The 12,546-nt window shown below is 41.6% G+C and overlaps 1 protein-coding gene across 1 annotated transcript; it reads left to right on the top strand.

Annotated features, from left to right (window-relative positions):
- Positions 1–1,779: 1,779 nt before the first annotated feature.
- On the top strand, positions 1,780–12,108 carry LOC309517534 (olfactory receptor 5V1-like; the record flags this gene model as incomplete). The annotated part of the gene is made up of 2 exons (XM_082196757.1): positions 1,780–2,162; positions 11,323–12,108. The coding sequence occupies exons 1-2, from the start codon at positions 1,995–1,997 to the stop codon at positions 12,106–12,108; spliced, it is 954 nt and encodes a 317-aa protein (XP_082052883.1). The 5' UTR covers positions 1,780–1,994.
- Positions 12,109–12,546: the final 438 nt, after the last annotated feature.

Raw genomic sequence — 12,546 nt, 5'->3', positions numbered from 1 at the left:
AAACCCTCTTTAAATTCCCCTCTCCCAACTTACTGTTAGGCACAGAAGTGGAGTGGGGGAAGAGGTAGAAGTTGGATCACACCTGTCCTATGTCATGATCCTTAATAGTGCTGTAATAATGCACTACAGATTTTCAATTGTTGGGAAGCTCATAGCTCCACTAGAACTCCCTTTTCACTCTCTGATCTCAAGGTTCAACTCCATAGCTTTGCTAGAACATGGACCAAGAAAGGAGTGAGACATACTGTAGTCACAGTGATGTAAGATTTTAAAGGGAGATCTTAATTTTCAAACAGAAGACACAGTTCTATGGTCCCTGACTAAGAGTTCCACTTACAGCTGGATCAGGTATATTAACTCCTTTTCCCTGTATAAATCAGACATTTTGAACTACCAGAATTAATTACATGGACATTTTAAGCCCAGCCCTCAGAAGTACTAGGCTTTGGGCAATGTAGAAATCCCATGGAACGGTAAATAACCTAGCTATCTCTCTTGGGTTTAGGAGGCTGGTTCATACAGTTCAGAAAGCCAGCAAATTAGCAGCCACTCCCCCAGGATCATTTCCTTTAAGTGCTTATGGGAAGCTATATTACGAATACTCATTCACCATAGGTGAGAAGATGTCAGTTTCTTTCTAAAGGATTTGGAGAAATGGTGCTAATGAATCCTGGGACATCTGTGATTGTGACAGTTATTTACTACAGGTAAGTTCTAGAACACTGCTATTCTTGGCAGCATTGTACCATCTTTCAATGCCCTCTTTAACTTTAAGGGAAACAAATTCATTAATTCAATGATTTTTAAATTGACTGTCAGTAAAAAAAAAAGTGAAGACTATGCTCTCAAGCTAATGTAGTTTACTGTGTTGCTCTCCTCCCTTTTTATCCCAATTAAAGAGACTGAGCTTATTTTTTGAAAAAATATACCATGTCATCATATAGAGTGCATGAATGATGATTTATCATGAACATCCAGCTCTTTAATGTTATTTTTTTATCATAATGGATTGTATCTATTCTAGACTAACTTGCTCTTTGAACAGATAGGTAGCCGTGTTGGTCTGCCATAGTCAAAATAAAAAAAAATCCTTCCAGTAGCACCTTAAAGACCAACTAAGTTAGTTCTTGGTATGAGCTTTCGTGTGCATGCACACTTCTTCAGATACACAAAAGAAGTGTGCATGCACACGATACACATACCAAGAACTAACTTAGTTGGTCTTTAAGGTGCTACTGGAAGGATTTTTTTTATTTTGCTCTTTGAAATCCATGAAAAACGCAATCATGATTTAACTAAGACCCAATGATTTATATGGGAATGAAGTCCCAGTAATATTGAAATAAATCCAACTAAATCATTCCCTCAGTAGAGCCGTTGGAATGGGCACAACCAAGTCCATGGTTTCCCTGGGTCTGCTCTGAGTAGGACAGAATATAATCCTTAAATTTAGTTTGAAGTCACTGACATCATTCTATGACACCTTGGAATGTACTTTAACCTGATAATAAGGGTAAATAAATATATTCTCTCCTTATATTTGACCGGACTCATTCAGTGGCCTTAGAATGCTTACTGCCTGTTGGTGATGGTGAATGGGAAACCATGGGGAGGGAATTCAGTATCCTGAAACGAGGCATGGCATGGCCAGGTAGAACATGGAACCGGAGAATTCCACACTGCAACAGTTTGTTGTAGATATAAATGCCCTTCTCCTTGCCTAGGGGATAAGCTCAGGATGCCTGCACTTTCAATTGCTGATTTCAACTGCAGGTCTTTCACATTTAAACTAAGTTGTGACCTTCAGACCAATCACATTCCATAGCTTCATTCCTAGTGCAGGGAACAAAATTGACTAACCTAACTCAAAATACACTGCACAGTTACAATAGGAGCTCATGTACAAAATGTTCTTGATATTTCTCCTACACTAAAACGTATGTCCTCCCGGTTAGATTTTGAAGTTGGTGTGACATTTGTTGGATAAAAAGACAATGTTGGATCTAAAAGAAGGAAACCAAACAGTCATCACGGAATTCATCCTCTTGGGATTTGGGAATCTCCCTGAGCTGCAGCCTTTTCTTTTCTTGCTCTTCCTGATGGTTTATATTGCGACAACAGCTGGGAACCTGCTGATCTTTTTTTTGGTTTGGGCAGATCAGCACCTGCACACCCCCATGTACTTCTTCCTGGGGAATTTGTCTTGCCTGGAGACTTGCTATAGCTCAATCATCGTGCCCAAAATGTTGGCCGATTTACTAACTGGTGTCGGTTACATTTCTGTTAGTGGATGCATAGCCCAGTTTTATTTCTTTGGCTGCTGTTTAGCGATAGAAACGTTTCTCTTGGCAGTAATGTCCTATGACCGCTACCTGGCAATATGCAGTCCTTTGCTCTATGCCACTATTATGCATAGAAAACTATGTTTTCAGCTCATGGCAGGAGCATGGGTAAATGGTTTGATGGCTAATAGCATTGTGCTGATTTTCATGGTTCAACTATCCTTCTGCGAACCCCGTGTCATAGATCATTACTTATGTGATTATTTCCCATTGGAAAAAAAGTCATGCAGTGACACAAGCATGATTGAATTCCTCGTCCTTTTCTTTAATTTCATTTTTGTCGTCATCCCCTTTCTATTGACTCTCACGTCTTACGCTTGCATCATCACCACCATCTTAAAGATCCCATCCACCACTGGAAGGAAAAAGGCCTTTTCAACCTGCTCCTCTCATTTAATTGTTGTCTGCCTATTTTATAGTGATTTAATCATTGTCTACATGCTGCCGGACACCCCGACCCTGAGAGACCTCAATAAAGTCTTCTCCATTTTCTATACAGTCTTGACTCCTTTGCTCAACCCTCTCATCTACAGCTTGAGAAACCAAGAAGTTCACAGAGCCCTAAGACGAATTTGGAAGAAACTGACAATTTCTTTTTCCAATGAGTGATTAGAACTCTTCTATTTTCTTTAAGTTTATCAGGTAGTTCAAGTATCCATGTCTGCAAAAGCCAGGGTCCACTGTGATCTTTCCTCTCACAGTGAATGTTAGGGGGATTAGAGGTGGATTTTTTTTTACCTTAAATTCTGCCCGTGAACGAATTCAGGAATAGAATTGAGGTATGGTGATGGTCTCCAGGTTTGCCCAGGGTGGGGTGGCATAATTGGAAGCCCCAAGGATTGAAAGCACAGGGAAGATTGGAAGGCTGTGTACCACCATATTTTCTGGTCTTCTTCATGTGCTGAATCAGTTAGATGCAGTTCTACTCAGAACAGAACCATTGAAATTATTGGACCTCAGTTAGTCATATTCATAGCTTTCCATGGGTTTACTCTGAATAGAACTGATGGATACAAGCCAATAACTTTTGTCTTAATCATTTCCCTCCAAGAACTGACCTTCCATTTCTGCTGTTTCTTGAACTCCTGTGTGACTTGGGGTAAGTGGCACACTTAGATAACAGCGTATGGGAAGTCACTAGTCACAAGAAGAAAAAAGGGGCAGACTTCCAGGCACTTAGGAAAAGTGTAACAGTTCCCCATCAGGTATATAAAACACCCATGCAGTGTTTTTTCTTTCTGCTGGGAGGTCTCCCATTTTAAAGTCATCTGCTGAACTTTAGGATTGAGTGGGAATTTAAATCCAGGTATCCACAGCGTAAGCATCATGCTCTAAACCCACTCCAACTGGAGCACTGTACTGGCTGGGGCTGATGGGAATTGCAGTCCAAATCCTCTTCATGGAACCAGGTCAGGGAAGTCTGCTTTAACCACTCTATAACACTGGCTTTTCACCAAGCAAGTTTTAGAAGAAGTGCTGATGAGTCTCTGTAGCATTCTCTCTCTTTTTAAAGGCATGGGTTTATATATTCTAATCTTCAAAATGTCCCCAAGTGGACAATGCAAAAACAAACAAACGCTCCTTGTAATTATCCATATTATGTGCTTTGTCAACCTTTCAAAATTGTACTCGTGTGCTGTGTTTGCAAAGATTATGGTGATCTGATGTTTTGTTGATATTTTAACAAGAATATCAACCAATAAATGAAATTCCTCTCCTCTTCCCAATAGCACTGGAGTCATGTCAGACATGGGAAATGGAACAGTTGTTTAGTTCTTTCTTGGTGTACTAATTCCACTAATCAAAGCATTGTGGTGAGCTTATGCCTACTGAGTTCTAGGGACCCGTTTCTGGACCAGATGATAGGGTGGGTCTGTCAGCTTGGGTGTGTGTGTGTGTGTGTCCACTTTCTCTTCACACCTTGGCCACATGCCTAAAACATTATCTGAGACCCTCTTTAAATTCCCATCTCCCAACTTACTGTTAGGCACAGAAGTGGGGATGGGGAAGAGGTGGAAGTAGGATCACACCTGTCCTGTGTCATGATCCTCAACAGTGCTGTAATGCTGGGTGTGAATCTGGATTATAACTGTGGATCAATGAAGATTATGGACTTTTCAGAGCTTGTCCCCCTGGCTGGAAGAGTCCGCAACCAGAAGGATGAGGAGTACCAGAAGGAATGGATGAAATTCAAAGACTATTTACTTAAATACGCTAAGATAATGTAATTGGAAAAACTTGCAAATGTCAGATAGGCTTAGGATTTAAATACGTGATGTTAGAGAATAATATGTTTAAAGTTAAAATGAAAAGAAAGAAAGATGTTAAGTGATTAAGTTTATTTTATGAGGAAATTGGTTTTGGAAAACTGTTACAATGATATACACTGAAACTCAGCCAGGGGGATTTGAGGAAGTCACTTAACAATGTTATTAAGATTGGATCAATACAGCTGAGATCTATGTTTGTTTGTTTGTCTGTTTAAAATTTTTGGAAAAGCAATAATTTTTTTGGGATATATATATATATATATAAATTGTGGATCAGGGCATCAGTGTAGTTGGAATTACCTGAATATTAAATATGCCCCCTAATGGGGTGTCTTTTGGATACATTTTTTATCAAAATCTAGGTCCTTAAGAAATGTGTCTTAGTTTATTACAACTAATGCAATTGCATGCTTTCTTTGTGTCATGGGTGGGAAACGTTATCCGCTTGATGGCCACTCTCTTTCTGAGTAAACTTCAGTCTGGGGAAGGGCAGTAGAAAAAGTGGGCCAAGCAATCAATACTTTTTTTTACTTTCTGCAGTAGGTTAAATTTTACACACAGAACTTGCTTTGCTTCATCCATGAACACAAAAGGGATTTTCGGAGATCAAGGACTTTTGGAACTCATGGGGAAGAGATCCCAACAGGAGGTGGAGCCAAAGCCAATGATGAGCAGAGCTAGTCAATTCTGCTTTGGTCCCCATCTGCCTCCATGTTATGTTCTACAACTGGGAAGACTGATAATAAGGAGAAGGAAGCTGCCATAAGCAGTGCCATCCCCTGGACTAGGTGCAAGAAGGCAGGCAGTTGGGGGCTGGTTGAGGGAAGAATGAGGTTGGTGGGGCAGTGCCCCATTTGCTGCAATGGAGCAGCCTTTGTGGCAAACATTCATTTTCAAAAGCAGTGTTGTGATGAGTGCTATGCCATTCCTTCTATATCCAATGCTCAGGTGGTAAGTGTTGTTGCTAATGTAAGCAAATCAGCCATACACATACAGGAGGGAGGTATCAATGGGGCTCAGGGTAGGTTCAAAGTTTCCATATGGATGATGACCTTTAGAGGTTCTTTTTAAATACTTTTTAATTCAGCTTTACACTACACATTTAAATTCAAACAATGGACATGATCATCGACATTTAGGATTCCCTAAATCCTTGGACTTCCCTCCAGCCTTCCATGGTTTCCATTTCCATTCTTTTTCAACTGCATCATATATTTTCCCCATTTTTCTTAAAATAATCCGTTTTCATCTTAGTTTATAGTACATTACAAGTGTTACTCAAATCCTGCCAAAGTTTTTAGTTGTTTACAATATTTTCTTAGATAATTTGTAAATTTCTCCTATTCCTTATTAAAGTTTCTTTCTTCCTGGTTTCCAATTTCCCCAGTCATTTTCACCATTTTGGCCATAGTCCATCATCTTTTTCAGTCATTCGTCTCTGGTTGGGACTTTATCTTCTTTCCATCTCAGCATGATAATCCTTTGGGGAAAATTTGGGGAGGGAATGAGTTGGCTCAGCTTATGAAACCCTTGATGAGGATGGTTTAATTACTCCATTACAGTGGTACCTCGGGTTACATACACTTCAGGTTACAGACTCCGCTAACTCAGAAATAGTACCTCGGGTTTTGCTTCAGGATGAGAACAGAAACCGGGCTCTGGTGGCGCGGCGGCAGCAGCAGGAGGAGGCCCCATTAGCTAAAGTGGTGCTTCAGTTTAAGAACAGTTTCAGGTTAAGAACGGACCTCCAGAACGAATTAAGTACTTAACCCGAGGTACCACTGTATCTTACATTGTTTTGTCCCTATAGTCTGCAGCAGAGGAAAACATGTTCTCACATCGGTTTCCGCTCCCTTTAATTCCTCATACAAATGAAGGTACCCATTTCACTGATGCATGATTAAGGACACTTTGTGGGTGGGCCCTGGGTCTCCTCTCTGATCGTCCTCCTGCCACCAAATTGGCCAATGGTGGCAGGAATTAGAGGGCATTGCCTTAGCGCAGAACCAACTGACCAATAACGTTGCTTGGCCCGGGGTCCAGGGCAAGGATAAATTCCCAACCTGTTGGGCCGTTGGGCCTCAGGAATATCCCTACCAACCATGACTCCATGATGTCCATGCATTCAGTGCCGCATCTGAAAGGAGCTATTATATATGCATATCAGGGACCTGCACAATTAAGTATCTCAATTATTTCTTTTAATTTATTTATTTCATAAAATGTATATGCCACTTGATTATTAAAAACTTCAAAGCAGATTCCAAAAATAAACAAACAATAAACTTGAGAAAAAATTGCAACCTTAAACACACAAAAATAAAAATACTAAAACAGATTCAAATGACCTCAGTTTTCTAAGCATCTGGGTAGGCTTGTCTAAATAAGAATGTTTTTAACAGGCACTGAAAGGAGTACACAGAAAGCACCTGCTTGATCTCAACAGAGAGGGAGTTCTAAAGTGCAGGGGCTGCCACAATAAACAAATGAGTTCATACAAATCAGAAATGAGTATGATGTGGTGTAGTAGTTCTTGTTGTTTAGTCGTTTAGTAGTGTCCTACTTTTCGTGACCCCCTGGACCAGAGCACGCCAGGCACTCCTGCCTTCCACTGCCTCCCGCAGTTTTGTCAAACTCATGCTGGTAGCTTCGAGAACAGTGTCCAACCATCTCGTCCTCTGTCTTCCCCTTCTCCTTGTGCCCTCAATCTTTCCCAACACCAGGGTCTTTCCCAGGGAGTCTTCCCTTCTCATGAGGTGGCCAAAGTATTGGAGCCTCAACTTCAGGATCTGTCCTTCCAGTGAGCACTCAGGGCTGATTTCCTTCAGAATGGATAGGTTTGATCTTCTTGCAGTCCGTGGGACTCTCAAGAGTCTCCTCCAGCACCATAATTCAAAAGCAGGTGTAGTAGTACTAATTCTACTAATTGAAGCAGGGTGGTGAGCTTATGCCTACTGAGCTCTAGGAACCTGTTTTTGGACCAGATGATAGGGTGGGTCTTTCAGCTCGGGGGGGGGGGGGCGTGTCCACGTTCTCTTCGCACTTTGGCCACATGCCAAAAACATTATCTGAAAACCTCTTTAAATTCCCCTCTCCCAACTTACTGTTAGGCACAGAAGCGGGGATGGGGAAGAGGTAGAAGCAGGATTGCACCTGTCCTGTGTCATGATCCTTAATAGTGCTGTAATGCTGGGTGAATCTGGATTATAACTGAGGAGCAGGGCATCAGTGCAGTTGGCATTAGCTGAATATGAAATATGCCCTTTAACGGGCTGTCTTTGACCCTGGTAACAGACCTTGCTTTATACATATCCCGGAAAGTACAAGCAAATATCTGGAACTCTTAATATTAAATTAAAGGTCAGCACCCTGATCCTGTGTTACTTTCCAACCAAGTTTAATCATCACTTCATGTAAAAAGGAATAGAATTCTGCCTAGATGATGAAATCGTCTTATATTAATAAATTCATTATTCAAGAAAAACACAGATAACCAATTAGTCATTTCTAACTAGGACCATGTCCCTTCAACTTCAACCAGAGTAAACAAAGTGGTAAACAGACAGGAACTTGCAAGAAAGAAGCAATGATTCCAAGGAATGATGATACTACAATATTAACTCAACCAGGAAGCTCCACCTCCTTTTCTGAGATTTACATGGGTTCAAAATAGTGTTCATGCCCCAGATTTTCAATCGTTGGGAAGCTCAGAGCTGCACTAGAACTCCCTTTTCACTCTCTGATCTCAAGGTTGAACTCTTTAGCTTTGCTAGAATATGGACCAAGGAATGAATGACACACACTGTAGTCACGGTGATATAAGACTTTAAGGGCAAATCTTAATTTTCAAACAGAAGGCACACATCTTCTATCCCTGACTCAATGATATACTTACAGCTAGATCAGGTATATTACCGTATTTTTCGCTCTATAACACGCACCCGACCATAACACGCACATAGTTTTTAGAGGAGGAAAACAAGAAAAAAAATATTCTAAACGAAACAGTGGGTGTATGATTTTTGTGGTTCATGCTGTGGCCACAGACATGTGATCTGACGGTGAGTTTGGGGTAGCCCAGTGCAAAAATCCTGAGGATCCATGTGGATTCATGCTTTGTAACCACGTTTTAAGTGGGGAGGGAAGGAAAAGCACTCAAGGGACAAGGAACACGCGTGGGTTGGGTGGAGAAGGATGCTATTCATAATGCAGAAGAGGGGTACAAGAGGAGAAGGCTCCTCTCCTCTCCCGCTTTGCTGTCTCAAAGCGAGCCACGGAGGAGGGAAGGAAGGGGAACAATGGATCCTCTGCTCACGACTGCAGCAGATCCCCCGCCATCCGTAGGCATTCGCTCCATAACACGCACAGACATTTCCCCTTACTTTCTAGGAGGAAAAAAGTGAGTGTTTTGGTGCAAAAAATACGGTAATTCCTTTTCTCTTTCTGATTAGTATGTGTCTATGGCAAATGGTTGTGTTCACAGTTCAAGCTTGGGTAATTAGAGAATCTCTTTTACCCTTCAAATCTAAGGTGCAGTGGTACCTCGGGTTAAGAACTTAATTCTTTCTGGAGGTCTGTTCTCAACATGAAACCGTTCTTAACCTGAGGTACCACTTTAGCTAATGGGGCCTCCCGCTGCCTCTACGCTGCCACCGTGCGATTTGTGTTCTCATCCTGAAGCAAAGTTTTTAATTCAAGGTACTATTTCTGGGTTAGTGGAGTCCATAACCTGAAGCGTCTGTAACCTGAAGTGTCTGTAACCCGAGGTACCACTGTATATATACCGCTGTCCACCTGTAACCTTGCTGTCCGAAAGAGCACCTGTATACTCTGTCTTTCATGTCATAAACCGATTCTTCTTTAATGCTCTTGTTTGTGAACATTTTTATTAGGTATATGGGTTAACAGTAGAGATACATTCATAACACATGCACATATTGACTATGGCAAAAGTTTTGAATCCTCTCAGGAATATGCATAGAACACATGTAAGTGGTGGACACACATATGGGTTCAGATGCATACCTTGTAACAGTGCTTCTGTGGGACTGAATCATTCCCTCAGTGTGTGTAGTCCAGGACTGCCTATTACTAATATATAGACAAAGCAGTCCAAGTTAAATAGTTCCCAGCCTCTTTCTTTTTCAATGGGAGCAATGCTAGCAAGTGCCTAGCTTTCCCTCTGGAAGCAAATGGAAGTTGAAAGTGTTTTGGCTTGACTACTTCATGCCCCATGAACTTCAACGAGTTTCTTTCTGTACAGTTAATCACAGTAGCAAAACAAAAGGAAAACAATATTATTTTGATGGCTCTGCCTGACCTTAAATTTTACTGCATGCTCAAAGTAGAATTAATTTTCTGGCAGTTTAAAGTAGTTAACATTCTTGCTGTGAACAAATGTCAAGGGAGAGTACACATTCCTCCAGGATAAAAGGAGTAAATAACCCAAAGAGGAGTGCTAAGCACCCCTTTAGGATCAATGGCAAATAAGAGCGATGCCTTTGGGACATCATGATCTAGAAGTGTTCAGATTGATTCCCTGCATTGTTGTTAGTATAAGCCTGAAGACAGGTACTGGAGTTAAAGATGTCAAAGGATGTTTTGAACCTTCAGGCGCTGATATTGCTGCAGAGAGAATTCACAACACTGCTCATTCTACAGTAGACACGTTTAAAGGTAAGGCAACCTTTCTCACATATTTACAGAATGGGAAAAGACAAGGTCCACATTTTATCACCACTGGATATTTCTGATATTGCTTATTGATGTTGCTTTTTGATATTTTGATATTGCTGTGCAAAATCAATTCAGCTTCAGAATTTAATAAAACCACTGAGATCTGCCCTGCAATACAATCTCAAAGTCTTGAGTAATCCTGTGGTGCTGGATGATATGTGCCCCTATTAAAGGTAAAGGTAAAGGGACCCCTGACCATTAGGTCCAGTCGTGACCAACTCTGGGGTTGTAGCGCTCATCGCGCTTTGCTGGCCGAGGGAGCCAGCGTACAGCTTCCGGGTCATGTGGCCGGCATGACTAAGCCGCTTCTGGCGAACCAGAGCAGTGCACGGAAACGCCGTTTACCTCCCCGCTGGAGTGGTACCTATTTATCTACTTGCACTTTGACGTGCTTTCGAACTGCTAGGTTGGCAGGAGCTGGGACCGAGCAACTGGAGCTCACCCCGTCGCAGGGAATCGAACCGTCAACCTTCTGATCAGCAAGTCCTAGGCTCTGTGGTTTAACCTACAGTGCCACCCGCGTCCCTTATGTGCCCCTCTTACTACCCCCCCAAAACCCCACCCTCCTCTGCTAGGAGAGGAACAACAGAGAGAGAGAGACAGAGAGAGAGAGGAGAAGAAGCAGCAAGAGCAGCAGCAGCTGCTGCCAAGTGTGTGGCTAAAAATACCCAGTTACAAATTCACATTGTGAGAGCCACACCTATACATTTTCTAGTTTCTTTCAAATATGCTTTCAGTTTAGTTCGACCCTTTTTCTCCTTTCTTTTTTTGTTTTCCAGTGTGCAAATCTTATCTACATGATCTCCTGGCAAGTGCAAAATGGGGCAAATCAAACCATGATCACAGAATTCATTCTCCTGGGGTTTGAGGGTGGTCAGAATCTGCAAACTGTTCTCCTGTTGCTGTTTTTGGCGATTTACATTGTCACCATCTCTGGGAACCTCATCATCGTTTTTCTTGTTGTGTCTGCCCAGCACCTTCACACACCCATGTATTACTTCCTAGGGAACTTGTCTTGCTTGGAGACCTTCTACAGCTCCACCATCATGCCCAGGATGCTCTATAGTCTCTTTACAGGGGACAGGTCCATTTCATTCACTGCTTGTGTCACACAGTTTTACATTTTTGGCATACTTGTTACTACAGAGTGCTTCCTCCTAGCTGCAATGTCCTTTGATCGTTACTTAGCCATATGCAAGCCATTGCATTATGCTATCCAAATGACAGACAGATTGTGTCTTCAACTGGCTGCTGGTTCCTGGGTGAGTGGGGGCTTAGCTGCCACCATAACCACATCTCTCATGTCCCAGTTAGTCTTTTGTGGCCCTAATGAGATTGACCACTTCTTTTGTGATATTGGCCCAGTCATTGACTTGTCATGCAGTAATACACATACAATAGACACCTCAATTTTAATATTGTCATCACTGTGTGCCTTTCCTCCTTTCCTGTTGACCCTGGCATCCTATGTTTGCATCATCACCTCCATCCTGAAGATCTCTTCGCGTTCCAGCAGGCAGAAGGCTTTCTCTACTTGCTCCTCTCACCTGATAATGGTGACAGTTTTCTATGGGACACTGATTATAGTCTACATTGTACCCAAGACAAGCATCCTGAGAGACTTGAACAAAGTTTTTTCTCTCCTGTACACCATATTGACTCCCCTTCTCAATCCCATCGTATATAGCTTAAGAAATAATGATGTCAAGGAGGCCCTTAAGAAGGGTTCTATGAAATTTGCAATTCATACAGGAATTTAGAAGATGGGCTGCAAATTTCACAGCACCATTTATTTATTGGTAATATTCCCCACATACTTCTCTGCTTAGATGCAGCTCTCTGGAGTAGTTTCAGCAATAAGGCTCACTTAGTTGGTGTGGGGGGATTATGATGTAAAATATTTATTAAGCATTTCCATACCAGCCCATCATGGGTGGTATAAATAATAAAGATAATTCATGTGGTAAAATAGATTCTCCCACTAAAATCTCTGAAGCACTTTGGTCAAGAAAGCTGCTTACTTCTGCATCTTGACTGTCTGCTGGGACTGCTCAGAAAAATAATTTTGGATTTTTTAAAAAATAAAAATCTATGTCCTTAAGAAATGTGTCTTAGTTTATTACAACTAATGCAATTGCATGTTTTCTTTATGTCAGGAGTGGGGAACATTTTACGACTGATGGCCTCTTTCCTTCTGA

Source organism: Podarcis vaucheri (genome assembly GCF_965113315.1).
Source record: "Podarcis vaucheri genome assembly, chromosome: 13".
Lineage (NCBI taxonomy): Eukaryota > Metazoa > Chordata > Lepidosauria > Squamata > Lacertidae > Podarcis > Podarcis vaucheri.
The sequence above is the reverse complement of the archived record's forward strand: the minus strand, read 5'-3'. Positions and strand labels throughout refer to the sequence as shown.